Here is an 18,706-nt window from a genome sequence, read left to right as displayed (position 1 = left end):
AGGGAAAGACTGGTATACCATTGTGCACAGCATGATAAACAATTTCCGAAGACAATGAAAGACAAAAGCAAGATCTTCCAGTACCTAAAGCATGAAATTAAAATCAGTTTTGATCCCTTCCAGCAAATCTGTGCCTATTTTACAAGCCCTCAGTTCTGCTGTTATCTGGAACGTTTGCTGTGGTTAGTCTTCCTTACTCTACTCACTAAAATGGTAGAACAGAAAAAACAGAGGTGAAGGCAAATTAAAATGAAGTTATGGGAATGGAAAAAAAATATTCCCATGTGATCACAGAATGAAGAAAGCTGCACTTTGCTAAAAGGAAAAAAATAAGAAGAGACACAATAAAACTATACCAATGAATAAGTGTTATAAAGAAGGTGTAATAATTAGAGTTACAGAAGTGGACATTTCCACTCATCCTCCCTCACATGAAGGGCAAAGAAGTATCAAAAATATGGAAAAACAGCATCAAAAGGCTTAAAAAAACCTTTCTGAAAGTTAGTTTTTGTAACACGCACTAATACATTATCACTCAAGCTAAAAGAGGAATAGGATTTTTAAAATAAATGAGGATTTATACGGTCTTCGAACACACCTGCACCTAAATTGAACAAAAAAGAGTACCTATACAGATGAGAGAGCAAACTCTGCCATTCCCAGCACAGACTGCTCAGTAACTCGCACTGAAAACCTCTCAGGGCAGCTCACTCCTAATCTGTCCTTTACTAGGTTTACACCACCTTGCTCTGAAATGCTTGGGAGCTCTCACCACGACAGGCTGTAGATGCCAGACTAATCTGGTATTAGAAACAACATTTTGCTTTGAATAAGGCTGCTATTTAGCATTACCAGAGCCCTCCCCGTATCTGTTACCTGGGCGGACAGTCCTTTTCGTAGCATTTCTTTTGTCGCCCATTCGGCTGCGTTGCTGGGTCGCAGAAGGAGTTTTTGATTGCTCCGCTTCCCTTCCGCATGCAGTGGGCAATCTGGTGCCGCACCCCTGTGCCAGAAAGACACACAAAAAATTAACAGTAATACATGTAGGCTGGGCATGAGCTGTAGAAATACTCTACCATGGGGAATTCACACGCTGGTTGTAGTCCAGAACACAGTAACAGCTGTGAAATCAGTTCTGCTGAATGTCTGGGGTAAGTCAGGTATGAGCATCTTTAATCAAGCTGAAAAGGTGCTAAGCAGAGAGTTCTCTTGGATCAGATAGTTTAAGCAATGCATTAGAAAGCACTTTCCTTAATCTCAATTTAGTTTTCAGCCTCAGAAAAGGCTTCTGCAGGCTGTGAAGCAGGTTTAAGGGCTAGGAATGGTTCTTGGATCACTCATGGGTAAGAGGCAACACAGCAGCATCAGGTTATTCACAGCAAGGGTATTTTCGCTGATCTTTTCTTTGTACTTCTGGGAAGGTTGTTTAAGCAGAATACAAACTGGAGTGTATCAGTAAAACTATAATCCTGTGCCTCTTAATGCTGAACTATGCTTTCAAGAAATTTTGGTATGAATCTTGACCAAAAATAATTACACTGTAATATGAAGGAGAAAATATTTTGTTTTCTAAACAACTAATACAGCACTTATTGCAAGAGACAAAGCACAGTAATGACAAGAGATACAGAGACATCTCATATATATACAATTTGGGTTTTTTCCTAACAGTTCCACTTACAAAAACTCCCACACATTTAACAGGAAGAAACATGAACCAAAATACTGCATTACCCTAGTGCATATCTGAAGAAATAGTTTCCAGGGACCCACCTTCCATGCAGTTTTGCAATAATTTAAGACAGGTCCTGTACTGGAAACCCAGTGTGAAAAAAAGTATTGCAATATTGCAATAGCTAGACTGATACAGAGGTACTAAAATAGTGGCATTAGGCCCAAACAAATTCCAAGGACTAAAAAGACTGAAGAAATTGTTTATTAACTCTCATTAAATTAACTGTGCTATTAATTCACGGGAATTAATAAGCAGATGATAGGTTACTCTATCTCTGTGACTTTTATCCTTCTCCTGGGAAGCAAAGGGCCTGACAGCATTCTTAGTGTGATGTCAGGGATGGGCGTTAGGCTATTTTGCAGAATGTTTAGGAATCAGGCTTTTCCTTGTCTCACGCCCCCAGTTAACTAGTGTGGGAAACTATGTGGAAGATAAGAACAGTAATCCATAGATAATATACTTGGGAAATATGAAAATATTCCTCTGTACAACATATACAATGTTCCTCTATACAGCAATGTCCCCATATATGGCACTTAAAACATATTTCCTAAAATTTCATGCTAGCATTATGGTCTTTAAGTAATTTCACAGCACTCACTTTTTATTTTCCCTCCAAAATTTAACAATCGATTTATAAAAATAAATACAGAAAAATCAGAATAACAACTCTAATACTACAAAATCCAAAGCCCACAACAGAGTTAACTTTTGGTGGGAGAACTGAGCATGGACTTTATGTGTGAAGGTGAGGTTGTAGTCAGGTATTACTGAAAAAGGCCTCCACAAAACAAGGAAATTATAAACTTTCCATGCATATTAGGGTCATTCCATAGAAGCAGATGGAAACCTGTGTCTCATTTTTTATAGCACCTTAAGACATCAGGTCTGTGACACTGTGAGGAAACACTACAGCTTTTAGAGTACTTTCAGACTTGCAACTGAGCCATATAAAACAATTACTGACAACAGTACAGGATTTCATGACTGAGTCTCCTCCAGTCATACACGAAGGTTCATTTGCTAGAACAAGGATTAGTTTCACCTAGAAGGGAAGATTAAGGGACTGCAGCCCTGTGCTCCCATTAGTAGTCTTCGCTGGGGCGCTGAAGCTCCTGGGTACATGATGTGGAAGTAGCTGCATGACTCTGCAGCGTGGCTGGATGTGGCTCTCTCCTGTCCCTAGGACACCCTGAGCAGCAGAAAGCCTTCTGGTCCAGTGCAGGACTCCCAGGGAGCAGTGCTCTGGTTCATGCTATGAAAATTTTAACTGGAATAGTTAGCAACCCTCCTGCTAGCTGTAAACAAAGCAGTTCACAGAAATATATTTCTGCGCCTTTCAAAATCATGATATGTTGCTGTCCCAAATGCAAATAACAGAACTCTTCTTTTGATTTTATTATTTTTTTAGTGTCATTTCAGCTGCTGTAATTCACTTTAAAACCACTATAAACCTTTGCAAAAGTTATGCTTTGAGGCTGTACATTCTCATAAAACATTTGCTGACCAGTGGCATCAATACACTGATTTATTCACACGATTTTTATTAGGGAAGTTAAGTGAAAGCTCACTGTAGTTTCAAAATCTGGAAAGTTCTGGGATGGATGTATATATTGAAAGAAGCCATAAATCCACAGGTTTTTTGCTATTACTTTGTATAGTTCACTTCCAAAGTTGGAAGGAATCCAATATGCATATATTGAAATACACATATATATGTAAGTATACATATAATGACATAATGAAACACAGGGGTTTTTTTCAGCTTGAGTAAGTGAAACTGGAAAACACTGCAAAGGTAGAAAACTAGTCACCTCACACTGACCCTACCCTACTGAACATTTACACAGTTACATAACTTAAATGTGTAATATCCTATTTAACTCACAAATTTAAAGTTCTAAGTATACTTAAAAACTCAGTAAAACTGGAAAACCAAACACTATTTCTATAGGGCTCTGAGAACATAGCGGTTTTTCTCTCTTAACATCTTTTACTTCTTGCTGACCTCAGTGCTAACTAGTCCACACTGACAACTGCTCTGCATGCACAAAGATGCTGGATGTATTCATGCTTAAAATGTCTCTCTGGTCATAATCCTACTGCAAACATCTTGCTTTTTCATCTGGAGTGTGAACATCCCATTCCTTTCTGCTCACCTCAGCACTCCTTGCACCATAGCCCTTCTCAAACCCATGTTTCTTTACAGAAGTCCCTTAGGGACAGTATTGGTACCGATGCTCTTCAACATCTTTGTTGGTGACATGGACAGTGGCATTGAGTGCACCCTCAGCAAGTTTGCCAACGACACCAAGCTGTGTGGTGCGGTTGACATGCTGGAGGGACGGGATGCCATCCAGAGGGACATTGACAGGCTTGAGAGGTGGGCTGGTGCTAACCTCATGAAGTTCAACAAGGCCAAATGCAAGGTCCTGCACCTGGGCTGGGACAACCCCAAACATAAATACAGACTTGAGTGGCTTGAGACCAGCTCTGAAGAGAAGGAGTTGGGAGTGGTGGTGGATGAAAAGCTGAACATGAGCCGGCAATGTGCGCTTGCAGCCCAGAAGGCCAATAACCGTGTCCTGGGCTGCATCAAGAGCAGCGTGGGCAGCAGGTCGAGGGAGGGGATTCTCCCCCTCTACTCCACTCTTGTGAGGTCCCACTTGGAGTACTGTGTCTAGTTCTGGAGCCCTCATCACAAGAAGGACATGGAACAGCTAGAACAAGTCCAGAGGAAGCCACGAGGATGATCCAAGGACTGGAGCAACTCTCCTATGAGGACGGGCTGAGAGAGTTGGGGCTGTTCAGCCTGGAGAAGGGAAGGCTTCAGGGAGATCTTATAGCGGCCTTCCAGTACCTGCAGGGGCTCCAGGAAGGCTGGGTAGGGACTTTTTACGAAGGCAGGTAGTGACAGAACAAGGGGTAATGGCTTTAAACTGGAAGAGGGGAGATTGAGATGACATATTAGGAAGAAATTCTTTATTGTGAGGATGGTGAGACATTGGAACAGGTTGTCCAGAGAAGCTGTGGACGCTCCTTCCTGGAAGTGTTTAAGGCCAGGTTGGATGAGGCTTTGAGCAACCTGGTCTAGTGGAAGGTGTCCTTGTTGGTGGCAGGGGGGTTGGAACTGGATGAGTTTTAAGGTCCCTTCCAACCCAAACCATTCTGTGTTTCTATGATTCTATGATTCTAAGTGTACCATCTCAGCTCTGTAAAAAAACAAAACAAAACAAAAACCCCCAACTTCTACAGATATTTCTGGGGAAAAAAAGAGAAACCAAGGATGATGACAGTCAGATCAAAGAAAGGTCTTGATTTCACTAAATCTGCTCAGAGATTGCTTCTACCTCTCTGTGACACTTCAGCCCTTATGCAGGACTTTTTAGAGGGGAGGTTGACCCATTCAGCTCCTTAGTTTGCAAAAAAAGGTGACAGTTTAAAATCATTTGGGTGTGGAAGGTTTTTGAAACAGAGTTTAGAAATCTGTTGGCTGCATAGCCCTCAGTTTGGCTAAAATTAAGGCTGAAAACCACAGAAATGAAGGACCAGAAGCAAACATACAAAATGTGTATGCAAAAGAGCATATTTGATTATAAAACTAAATTGAACATTTAATTGTCACAGTCATGGATCAAATCAGATATTCTGCAAGGAGTTCTTCGGTATTCATATGAACTAATTATATTCAGTGCATATGTTATGTACACAATACAAGAGACAACCTTTACATTCTTGGTGTTATAAAACTCATAATAGCGAAGGCAAAACCAGTGACCTTTGTTTTCTAAAATCTATGCTACAAGCTTAGTACCACACTTCAGTTCAGGAACACCTGGAGGTAATCTTGCAAAGCAGCCCTGATAACAGTTGTGAAGGATTTAGAGGGCACATAACAATTAACCCCCAAACAAATCTTATAGTTAGGTCTTTTTGCAAAGCTTTGAAAATTTGCCAATTACTGATGTTATCTATGGAGAAGTAAATTGTTGACGTTGCCTAATATTCTTCCTTTGTTGCAGCTCTGCTGCGCTTTGCTTCTTGTTACATTCAATGCCATTGAAAGCTAGTCCTAAAATACGTGATTAAAGACTTTAGACAAGGATGAAGGATTTATACTTGTCATTTCAAATTGACCATTATTTAAAGAAAGAGTAATAGGTAGTTAATCTAGAAAAAAATTCAGTGAGGCATTTAAGTTAATCGTCTTATAAAAAAAGCTTAAGGCCTTTACATGCTGTCTTGACAGTAGGCTTTGGAGGGACAGGCTCTTGGCCAGAGGGTACAGCAGTGTGAAATACACTGTCTGGTGTGCACACATTCTCACAGAAAGCAATTCCTTCTGCACAAAGCAAATGGCAGGCAGAGAGTCAAACTACTCTGCAGTGAGGACAGAGCAAGGTTTCTGATTTTTACGATAAACTATCCCCTTCAGTGTGTGTTTGCCATGAAATGGATTACAACGTAATTACTGAACTATTTTCTACATTGCAAATGGCTATCAGGTATTGTAACATGTTCTCCTTTTCCCTGCATGCAGCATTAGGTATGTTTGCTACAGAAAACACTGATTTTTCAGACAATATTTTTTTCCTGTGACATGGTGCTATTGTAGACTGGCCAGACCCATTCTTTGAGACTACAAAAGACACATGAAGGAAATGAAGGAAAACATGAGCACATTTGCATACTCTTTTTCTCAGTTGCAACTGAGTTGGGGAAAGACAAGGGTCAGGACACGGTATGGTGCTACCTTGAGGCTAAGAATCTTTTGGAAAACATCTTTAGGGAGCTGCCCTGACTTAATTCTGAGAAGGGACAGCTTAACTCTATAAAGACATGATTCATCATTGGGATTTTTTCCAGGTACATTTCTCTTGGATAAGGAGCTGTATCACAGGGCTTAAACCGTATTTTTTCTCTTAGGACAGACAAGGCTTTCCTGCATCAGCCCATTCACTCCTGTGCCTGTAGCCCCATTTGCCACTCCCTAAACTCTGCCTCACTCTCTTGGCTCCAGAAAGCATTTGTTCGCATTGTCCTGATCTCTGTGGCTACAAAAGGCCGAAGTGCCCTTGGATTTACTGCTACCATATTGACCAGTCTTGATAAGAGGACCTATGAAGAAATTTTAGGCAGGTCTAGGTTTACCAAGAGAACAAAATTCTAGGTAAGAATCAATTTCTCCCACCAGTTGTAACCATCAAAGTTAGTTCAGTAGTTCACCTTTCTTGTCCTTCTTTTTTATTCTGAAAAACTATTGGTTTATTATTTACCAAATGATAACTGCAAAATTCCTTTTATTATCTTAAGTGTAAAGAGATGCAACTTCTCTTATCTCCTTGACCCCCACTGTAGGCTTGTCTTCAGTAACACTTGTCATGCAGCACACCAATAGCAGATGATCTTGCCTACTTCAATGCACTTTATTTTTCAAAGCTCTTCAAATGCCTGAGATTTGGCACAACAGATCTGTTACTGCCAATAGCAGTAAATTCTGAATCTAAACAGAGTGTATGTTCAGATAAAATCAATCTCAGCATTCCAAGCCAGAAGGAAGTTCTGTGGAAGTCAGAGAAGGGTGTTGCTTAATCCAGCAACATTGGGAACATTCAGTTCTACCTTTATTCTGCTTCCTGGTCCTAAACTGAACATGGGGGGATCAAACCACAATAAAGGGTAACCGTGTGAGACTTTCTACTTCTAGGTCAACAATCACTTCTGTGCCCATATTCCCTGCTAAATGTAGCAAGACTTAAAGAGTTTCTAAATTTCCACAATGATGCAGAGCTAACATTTTCCAAATACGCCTTCCCTGCTGATACCCCCTTTTTTCTATGCAGCAAAGCACCAGGTATTTTTGCTGATGTGTTTGGGCTCTGGTCATCCAGGCACAAACCTGCTACATTACGGTACCCGTGTGGTACTTAGGAGGGCCAGCTACCTCAGATTCAGTGCCAAGACAGTATGACAATCTGGTCCACATTCAGACAGCCCAGAGCACAACTAGATGAAGCATCAGGTACCTGCAGAAAACTGCAGACAGACTGTAACATCAGAGTTCTGCTGGTTCAAGTAGTACACTGAAGCTCTGTGCCAGTGTTTCCCTTTTTTTCTGGGCAGGGAGTAAAGGACAATACCATGACTGCATCGTATATTAGCAGATTACACCCTCCTTTATACTTGCTCAGTTACTTTTATAAATGTATGTATCTAAGAGGAAAGAGAGCAAAGGGTCTATTAATATATCTTCTCCTGTCCATGAAGGAATGCAGAGAACTGGGAAGGTTTCTGTGCCTTTTTTGAACCGTGATGCACCTCTTGATTCTCCTCCAAACTTATGTCAGTAAGTTCACAATCTTCCCTGAAACGTATCATTTCTACTTAAGCAAAGAAAAAGCCAATGAAGTAAAGAAATATTTATTAAGAGTCCAAAGACAGTAAACAAGGGAAGCCACTTACTAAATAAAAACTGAAAAAACCCCTATATCCTGCAGTTCTCTATTTAAGTAATCCATGTGGCAGTTAGAAATCAAAGCCAAGTCACGCAGTTCTTTAGCCAGAAGGTAGCACATACAGTTATAATCTACTTATTGAGAAACAGTTCTTGGGAAAGTGCTGCTGATGTAAAAAAATCCAAAACAACATAAAAAAGTCTAATAACACTTTTTCCTCCACTCTTTTTGTAATCATGCCAACTCTTACATTACACACTACTCACAACTAAGTATTGGAACTAAAACATAACAACATCCAATTAAGCAAAACACTTGGTTTACCTATTTAAAGAAAATGTGATTGTTTATTTTTTTTTCTGCTAACCAGAAACCCTGTAGTGTTTTGTGCTGAGACTCTTCTCAAAAAGACCCCCAAGAAACAAACCACACAAATATTTGCACAAACATATATATATGGATGTATAAACACCTCTATAATATGTCCAACAGATATATAAAAATATATTTTTTTAATAATATAGTAAAGTTATTGGGATAGGGTAATTTACTCTATTCTTCTAAAAGTCTTCTTTAGTCTTCCAAAATTAAGGACATACAATGTCTTTTGTTCAAACCATGGAAAATGCATTATTTTACTGTGCTCCCTAACAGGAAAGATTAAAAAACTGCTACTCCTGTAATCATCACTGCTTATAGACACCCAGCTGGATTTGTTACAACATTTGTTTGTCTTTTTCTTTCCTTCTGGAAAGTAGTTAAAGAAAGCAATAATTATCAAAAAACCATGGATAATACCCTAATGTTAGAAAGAGAAAAGGCTTATTTCACGTTATTTGTCCAATGGCCATAACATTGATCTTCTATTGCTCTGTACAGTCTTCACATGGACCGTCAAAGCACAAGGTTAACGTCCTGTCTCCAGGACTCTTCTGCCCAGTGGAACTCAGGAACTACTTCAGACGGAAGGCTGCAATCTCTTCCTCCCCAAGTGCAGACTTTCTTTCATGCACAACATTTTTCTCATCTTTTAAAAATTATTCCCACAAAGGATGGATAAACCCCTTTACATTTGTAAAGAAACCTTCAGTCTCTTTATCATTATCATTGGTTTACTGCAAGCATTAACTTAATCTTATTGATGTGTTAACTACTTTATAGAGTTTTCCTGGTAGCATTTTGGGTAAGTTACCAAAGGCAAACTTCTAGACCTGTTGTTAGATCCTACTTTGTGGTTGTCATTCTGCTTGTCTGGTTTAAAATGCTGCACAGAACTAGAATACAACTGCAGCTGTTCCCGAGCCATTGTACCAAGAGTGGCAAAGACTTTTAAGTTCTCAAGACTGATTTAAATAAAGTAATTATTGAGAAATTCACAGAAAGCATTGCTGCTTATCAAGGCAGGACAGAAATTAAGAATACTTTTTGTAGTTAATATTTTGGAAAGACTCACTAGGGAACAAAGAGTAGGTCATAAATTAGTATTGCTAAGAAGCAGGATTATTGTGAACAATATTGAAAACAAATTATGAAGAAAATAAAACTGTAGTTTTTCATTTTGGCTCACAGAGGTTTAGAATTTCAAAGTAAGTGCTATAGAAACCTATTTGCCTACAATGATTTAATAACATTTTAAAGTCAGAATACATTATTGTAACCATGTGATCTGATTTCCCACCAAATTCAGATTAAAAAACCTTACCTCTTTTTGAGGACGCTGTCTGGATAACTTCAAGTAAAGATGAGATTTGCCAGTAAACAAGACAAACAGTAATAGAAAGCGGAAGTGAGGAATTACCTCTTCCACAGGTTACACTGCAGGCTGTCCAGTCTCCATACTGCCAAAAATACTGTGGCTCTCCAATCTCATTCTCATAACTTTCTTCTTTACGTACAGTATATTCATACTTGATTCCAGGGTTAGTTTCTTGAAAAAGCAGCTGGAGAAAGAGTGCGGTTTATTTAATTACTTACGATTTTAATAATCTACCGGCCTAAAGCTCTCAAAACATGAAAACAGGAGCATCAGTGAGGTTTAATGTTGCCCATTTTGAAGCCTACTACCAGTTCAGAAAAGTAGACTGGCAAAAATTCCATTTGTGTGCCGACAGTGGCATACGTGTATCTTTCTAAGACACAGTTGTTTGCCATGCACTTTTCCAAGGACAGGTGGGAGTAAGTGGGTCAGCATAATTGGTATCCCATTGACTGTAAGAAAAGTCCATTCAGGGCTCTGCCAAATGTGCTGCTGATTAAGTGCTACTGCCTATCACCATTATAAACTATAATTTCCCAACTCTTCTGAAATAGCTGTTACAAAACAACCAGTAGGTCAGAAAATTACAGACTTCATTCAGTCACTGCTTTAGTATTATTTTTCAGTGTTTCTGCATTAAGAAGGACCTTTAAAGGTCCCTTCCAACCCAAACTATGCCATGATTCCATGATTCCAATTGAGAAGAACCACTCAAGAAATTTACTGTTTGGCTGACGAGAGGGAGAAAAGAAAAATATCATCAAGGGATAAAAGACTTCAGCAACAAACTTGTACTGTTCCTCCTAATTTTTTCCTTAACCTTGTTACTTACAGTGAAGACTGAGCACCCATTAGATGTGCCTTCTCACCAGACATTCAAAGTGTGAAAGTGGCTCCCATCATACCCCTAATACTTCTTTTAATTGCATGGTGGATACAGAGGCAAACAAGCCAGGAAAGACACATTCAAAGAACAAAGGGGCAATTTAAAACTATTTTTGCGGAATTAACAGAAGACAGCTACTTTTAAGTTAGAATCTATAAAGCAACATAAAGTAAACAAAAGGGAGCAACCTCAGAGGATGCTAAATGGATCCATTTCACTTACCATAAGCTATTACTCCAACTACCTAATTTTCTTGCTTAGTGTAAGCTGTCACTGCTGTCGGCCTCAGCCTCACTGTTTGTTTGCAGCCTGACATCAGCTGCCTTTTTGTAATAAATAGTTACTTTTTATCTGGGTCTGGTTCACATCACAGCCACTTGTTGGTCTAAGCTAGCACAAGAGAAAAGGAAGTTTGGGCAATGGACTGACCAGCTACAGTGGCAGGATCCCTATCCCAGTGGCAGCACTGGATTGTATCAGCCTTTAATAATTATCAGGCTATGACACTGAACGTCTATTTTCAGGCAGCATGAAAAACCCTCTCAAGCAAAGTGTTTATTTCTCTCCAAAATAGTTCAAGTGGTTTTTGCAAGACAGCATGCTAACAGTAGTTTATATGCAAATACATGTATTTTCTAGCCTTAGTTTCAGAGCCTCAGCACATTCTGCTGCCATCCAAACCCAGCAGGTTCTGCTAGAGATCTCCTATTTACCTGAATCCATATTGATTCATTGGTGGGTCCTGGAGCAGTCAGATTTTCTAGATCCCCTGTTCTGTCATACTGAAATATCGTGCCTGCCACTTTGTATTCACCATTCCACTGGATGATAAAGCCTCCATTCAGGTAATATTTTTCTGGGTCTTTGCTTCGCACAGCAAGGAAATTCCCTGCTTCTGCAACTTCCACGACTTTGATTCCCCTCGCACCTTTTGGTATTAGCCCAATATCAACGTATCCTAAGAGACAAAAAAGGTTCATGGAGGTGAACAACAAAAATGTAATTGCATATTACTCACGTACAAGATAATTAAAATATCAGCTTTGCTTGAAAATGTATTACAAATGTGCTATCACAGAGCTTGTATTTCAGTTAGTTATTAGTGTGACCTTCCAAGTCAGGTTTTCCAGTATCACTTGGGGAATACGAATATGCATTGTGTTTAGACAGTAACAGTGGCATTTAGAAACAATATGGAGGTGAATGCTTTTCTGAGCTGCACCAGGGAAATCTACTCCACAGATGACCATCAACATCTCCATAACTACATCCACGGGCTCTGGCATACTGCAGTGCGAGTAAACTGGAGAAATACCAGGGAGCCTCGGCAAGTTAACAGTCTGTTGTGGGAAAGGTCTTTTCAATTTGCAAGGAATGTTTTCATCTGTTGCCAACATACAGGTATGTACATAATTTCATGTGCCTTTCCTGAAGTCATTTAACTTCTCTTTGACTGTTTCCCATAGACAGACTTGCTACAAAAAACCTGAACATTATTAAAATGCCTCAAATCACTATGATCAGTTGAACATTTTATCAACTACTGATTGTCATAAGGAAGTTCAACAGCTCTTCAAGTACACAGTTATCTGTAAAAATAAATTTTTGGTATGTGTGTTAAGAATGAACGCAGAGCATCTATTACACAATTCTGTTTGCATCACAAGCAATATATGACATCAAGGTTCTGTGCTCCTCACTTTACAGGGAACTGCTATTGCTTGTCCTGTTTTTTAAAAATAGGAAGTTCACATAGAAATTTGAACACAAACTCAGATACTTTCTTGCTATTGCTCCTCTCTGGGCCTTACAAAAAAGGATGGATGATAGCTCTACAAGCAGGTGCCCTGAGAGTGTGAGCTACAGTTTGTGCTGGTTTACTGCAAAATCGGAAGATATGTGATTCCCCACACACTGCTGAGGTGTTGAATTAAATTCTGAGACTCATATTCCGTTCAACTTTCTTGTGAAATAAGCTTATCACCTTTGATTACTCACTCACATGAGTGAGATAAACCACACTGGGCATACTAAGTGATCTTCAGTACCAACACTCTACACCTACAAGAAGTACTTATATGCGGTACAACAACCTGCTGTCATAAATAAGTGCCCCAAAATCTTTAACATCAGAATTTTCTTTGCAGCAGTGTGGTGGGGTGATAAGTACTGGTTCTAATATATTGCTTATGGTACAAAAAAGGATCTGTCTACTTCAGGCCTCTCCTAATTATATTAATAATATATAATTTTATATTTTTTTTTCCAGTGATTATTGTTCAAAGGGGAGAGTTTTCTGAATGTCACCTTTTGCAACTTTCCTAGACTGACTGCGGAAATTCAAACTTTTCAGTCTTTCATAAGTGAAGGGAATAACAAAATTGGGAGGATTACTGAGTAATTTCTATTGTAATTTCTATTATTGGAAACCAGTGGTCTAGGTCTACTATAAGTAACCAAAGTCTAATGATTCTCCCAAATGTTCTGTTCATTCAGTGTGAAGTGTTATGAACATAGTGTATGATCATGTAACTAAAGACCTGATTAGAAGGCATATGCACAAGCGGGCCAAATTAACACAGCATGGAAAATCTTAATTGTGCCACGTTCTCACAGCTTGGCTTTGCAACATTGGTGTCCTTTTCCCATAGGTTTTTTTCAGATGTAATCAGTACACCATTTGTTTGAAACACAAAGTATAAAATCAATAAGACATAATTTTCTTTCTGTTGTAAGATAGAAATCTGTATCCTCTCAAGTTTTTTGCATAATTATTTTTGCCTGAATCACCTGCTGTTGCTCATAAACCTGATTTTAAATGTGTTGCATTGCAGCTGCCTGGTGAAAGATGTTACCATTTGGTCAATGTATCACACTCCCTTCTCCCCAGCCTTCCCTTCTTTGACTAGTCAAATTACCTCCTGATTTCCCAGAACCTCATGCTAATTCCCAAAGAATGTTATCTGCTTTTGAAAGCAAAGCTAATCAGCAGCAAGCTTTTGAGTTTGTCACTCAACATAATAAATTTTTGTTTAAAAATGACGTGGATGGTGTTTATATACTTGCTCCTGATTATATGGTTTCATCTGATAAGGATCTAGAGATTCGAGATTCAACAACAGCCAAAATGTCAGCTAACCTACATGCTGTGCTCATTAAACCCTGGAGTATCCGTATCGTGGGTGCTACTGCAAAGCCATGAAATGGCAACTCTCAGATGCTATTAATCTTTCCCTTTTTAATTAAATTAGATCTATATGTTCCTAACACGGATGAGAGTACAACATGAATAAATTCATGCAACCTTTTTTGTAGGCACAGCTCTACCAGGACTGAAGAGCATGTTTCTCTTTTCCCACTGCTGTGAGAGAGGAGTAATTTCACTCAGGTGGTTCACAAGTATTGCTGATCAGATGATAATCAGATGCAGCTAATTCTTGTTCTCACAACAGCTCCCATCCTGCTCTCCAGTTTGTTGTATCTGCAAGCTTCTGTTTCTTATAAAAACACATTCCTGAGGCAAAATTTTCCTCTAAGCCAGGCTCCAGGCAGTACCACAACAGTATTACGTGGAAAACAGCACAGGCTCCAGGTGGCATACCGGGCTTGCAAGTCAAGGTGTGCTTGCATATAGCCTTCCCATGGGACAGAGGGAGCACTGCAGTGATGGTAATGGGCAAAAAGTTATAGTCCAGAGACAGTCTCCTAACTGAGGATCCAGGAGACCTTCTAGTCTCTCATATCAATATTTGTGTCATGGCTATGTCCAGACTCCATCCTGGGGCTAGGTTCAAGCACGTACCGGATCTCTGTCTGCACTTGGGTTGCACGAAAAAGAAATAGGTAGGAGGGAGACTGTAGCACATGTCGATTCAGTCCCAGCCAAGCTAGTCAGGAGACAACTGGACCAGGATAAACCTCCAGGTTTTCCCATCACTTTGCTAAAATTCATCCCTTTACAGGAGTGACATGCAGCTAATCTTGCCTTCTAACTCGCAGAATAAGACACCTCCACCCATATTGTACAATCCCTCATTTCCCAATTTTCATAAATTTAAATGCGTTGTCCCCTTGCTACTGAAAGTTGGAAAATTCTTTTGCCCCTACGCACACAGAAGGGTGAAGACAGGACGATTACCCATCCTTCTGACTACCAGTTATTTCCCAGCCACTGCTCTTTCCCAGGCAGATCCCTTTGTCTGTTCTTCACAACCACACTTTCCCCATTTGTTATCCATTCACTCCACACTCCTTGCACTTGCCAGGAGTCCTAAACCATTTGTGTACAACAGACCTCTGATTTGTTTTACATCATAAAACTCTAATGGAATCCATTAAGCAGATGATGCTGCCATTCCTGCAGCTGTGTTGGGAGCCCCTGGACTGCTATTCCCATTTTGCATCCACAGGAAAGACAAAGAATTTTAAAGAAAATCCAAGTAATAACACAGGTTTGAAAACTCTTCTTTCTGAACATGAGGCAGTAAGACTTCAGGTAAAACTGATCACCACTCCCTGCAGTGAAAGGCTGAATTATTAAAACTCTTTCCTACCATTTCATTAGTCTGAACTGTCAACTTAAGTCAACCTGCAGAAAGAATACACTGCTGCAGCACCAGACTCAAGAAAGGCCTGCTTCCATTCATCCCACACAAGGCAACTTAAAACCCGAATGTCTCACTACCATCAGTGAAGAAAGGCTTAGTGCTCCGAGTGCTGATTCAGACCCCCTTAATGCTGCAGGCAGTTACTCTTCTCTTTCAACCCATAGGCATCCCACAGAATATTTTAGAGCAACCAGAAGTGCAAAGTTCTGCATGAGGAAGAGGTGGTACACCGTCACCAGCGCCAATGGTATCTGATTTATGACACTTAAAAATGAATCCCGAAACCATTCACTCCAGCATTTTCTTGGTGCTTTACACTGTCCAGAGATTTGGGACCAGATTTTCCAAGGCTGTAAATTACATTGTAAATGCACTTGCTATTTTGGTTTTATTGTTATCTGCTTAACTTGCATAGAGCCTGTTGGTCTTTGATATAGTTTTTATTAGACAAGGTGAACTTAAAAAGCAGAGACCACAGATCTCTTCTGGCAGAAGCACAATTCACTGTGAAACATCCATTTACAATTTTCTACACAGATCGATCACTCAGTTTGCAATGAGAAGCGCTTAATCCTTTTTATATAGAGAAATGACTTCACCAACAGAAGAGTTTAAAAAAAGAACCGATTTTACCAAATCCTTCACTTTGATTAAACATCATCTTCACGGTATGACAAGCAGAGCCATCTCCCAGGCAAACTCCACACTGGTCTTCAGTTGCATTGGAATTTATCTCATAATCACAGCCAACAGCCTAGAAGGAAAAACAGTTTTAGAGTAAATGTGGCTTCCAACATCAAATACTCAATGCTCATGTATCGCTGCCTTCACTGTACTCTCCTCTCCTGAGAAGGGAAGAATCAATTTTGTGGAAAAGTATATATCCTATATGAACAAACTAATAGTAGAGATTGTTATATCTAGATCAAACTGGTGTATTATATGAAGGTGAAAAACAAACAAACAAGAAACAAACTACCGCCATGTTACGAAACATACATAGTTACTTGAGATGAAAACATGCCACCCAAATGGCCTCAACATCTAGGACTGACCAATACATCTGGAATTTGTGTCTGCCTTCTTACATCAGAGAAGCATCCATGGATTCCCAGGAATACAATGCAGTAACAGAACTCAAATCTCTGTGTCAGCTTTTTGTGGCCATCAGACAGTGCAGAACCTCTAATGCAGTCAAACGCCCTGGCAAAAAGAAACTCTTCAGCAGACATGAAGTTTTATACCCGTGACAGCTGCTTCTCCAGCTTGCCAGAACGGGAGGAATGGGTCAAGATAGAGTTCTGTTAAAGACTGATTTTCCAGTTCATGCTTGCTACAGGGAGAAAGCGAGAGAAAAATTTATTCACACTGGGTCAGGACAAAACTTTTTCCTTGCCCAAACCAAAAATCCTGTGCACTGATGCCTTTAAACTTCAACAAAATTTTCATTGTGTTTTGGGGTGTTTTTTGCCTTTCTTTAAAAACTAGCAAGTTGGAGAACACAACCTAATGTCCAACACTTAATGGTTCTTAATAGTATCTGAGATATATGAGGCCTGTGATTTAGATGAATAGCCATAAGTCTGGTGGTATGTAAAGTTTTTCTCAGATGATTTTTCTCCAAATAAGCTTTCAGGTGTGATACCTGCCAACTCTGCTAACACTCTCTTGATGTATGAAAATCTGGTTATCCTGTCTTTTCATTCTGATCATATTTTACCTTCAGTACATCAGCTACTGTAATCTTCTCTAAGCTCCTGACAAGAACATCTATGTTAGTATTAGACTAATCAAGGTATAAAGAAATATTTTGAGAAAAAATATTTTCCCATCATTCCTCTATGCACTAGTGATTTAACGAACAGCTAGGGAAGGTGCAAAAATGGAAGCAAGGAAAGGCCTCAAGTTACAGTGTTAAACCATGTCATTTTCATTTTTACAGAGGATTCAGAAAAGACTCATCTGTCACTTAATGCCAACACTTAGCCGGCACCTCTGATACCTGCTCTGAAAAACAATGGCCATGCCAAAAGGTTCTGCAGCAGCCTCAGCTTCTCTCTCCTTTCAAAAGGCTACTTTCAAAAAAGGGAAAGTTTTGTAATGTCTTTCACACAGACACATCTCAACACCAAGGACTACATTTAATGAGCAGTACAGAATGTTACAGAGATAAGCACACCTTAAGAAGGTGACTACATTTCTGCCACCAAGCACGTAGCTATTCAACCAAGAATGGATTTAATGAAGTATTCAAAGTACACAGACGCTACTGTGATAAGTGCAGGATGTTTCTTTATCTTGCCAAGAGTTCAGATCTGACTCTTCACCTGCTATCTCCAGATGCACTGCAGTTTATATTTAACACCTCTTAAGCATTTAAAGAGGTAGGCACATAGCTGTTTTCTTAGAGATGCTTTCTGTGGTATATTTACTGTACTATCTTCAGTACATTTTTTAATCATCTACACACAGGTACTAAAGTAATTGTCATCAGGTTTATTCATAGACCAGAGGAGTAACCAGCCCCACTGGTGAGTCCTGTTAAAATTTATTTTCTATTCTATGCATAGTTAAAATATATTTTCTCATCTATGCATATATTCATTATTAAACACAAAGTTGGAAAAAATCTGGAAATGGAACCCTTGCACTTAATGTTCTGCTATTATAAAACATTACTAATGAATGTTTTGGAGCTTCTCTTTTGAACTTCTTAAAAAAAAAAATTACTTGTCTTCAAATTGTATCATTTTTGCCAAATTAGTATTTTCTGGTAGAAAATGCATGTTCTTGAAAAAATTTCTATTCATCTTCACTTACTGTTTGTGCTTGTTTGAGTGCATGAACCCAGAAATGATTTATCTAATTCAGGCTGTCAGTCAGACATTTTGAAATGAACACCACTGAGCATAATTCCTTGTGAGTACTGTGTGGTGTAAAAATCCCCAAATGCTGAAAAAATTAGTTCTGAACTACTTCAGTGGCCCTAGTAAATGAGTCTGGTAGCAGCACCACAGTATCATCACTTTCCTGCCTTTGGGGTGCCAATTAGCGTCTCTGCGTGGGCTGTACTCTATATCAGCTCAGTCAGAATCAGTTCATACCTTTCCCACCTGGACATATATTTCCTTCAGCAAAACATCCATGGCATCAAAATATGACATTACTATGACAGGAATGGAATCCCTTTGTCCCTTCCAGTTATAACCATTTTGTTTTTCCTTTGACACTTGAAACATAGTTTGTATCTGATCAGACATCATGGTC

The 18,706-nt window shown here is 39.4% G+C and overlaps 1 protein-coding gene across 1 annotated transcript in view; it reads right to left on the bottom strand.

Moving 5' to 3' along the window:
* Positions 1 to 16,424, bottom strand: part of LOC104521512 (A disintegrin and metalloproteinase with thrombospondin motifs 12-like) — a gene marked incomplete at its 3' end in the record, with an annotated part of 23,441 nt that extends 7,017 nt beyond the window's left edge. The window contains exons 1-5 of the mRNA XM_029083917.1: positions 16,419 to 16,424; positions 16,073 to 16,193; positions 11,546 to 11,790; positions 9,989 to 10,130; positions 877 to 1,003 (exon numbers count right to left, since the gene is read on the bottom strand). Of these exons, the coding sequence (XP_028939750.1) occupies positions 877 to 1,003; positions 9,989 to 10,130; positions 11,546 to 11,790; positions 16,073 to 16,193; positions 16,419 to 16,424 (641 nt within the window). The remainder of the gene's footprint in view (positions 1 to 876; positions 1,004 to 9,988; positions 10,131 to 11,545; positions 11,791 to 16,072; positions 16,194 to 16,418) is intronic.
* Positions 16,425 to 18,706: the final 2,282 nt, after the last annotated feature.

The sequence above is a fragment of the Antrostomus carolinensis genome, unplaced genomic scaffold (genome assembly GCF_000700745.2).
Source record: "Antrostomus carolinensis isolate BGI_N321 unplaced genomic scaffold, ASM70074v2 scaffold12332, whole genome shotgun sequence".
Taxonomy (NCBI): domain Eukaryota; kingdom Metazoa; phylum Chordata; class Aves; order Caprimulgiformes; family Caprimulgidae; genus Antrostomus; species Antrostomus carolinensis.
Note: the sequence above shows the minus strand (reverse complement) of the source record. Positions and strands in the feature narration are given on the sequence as shown.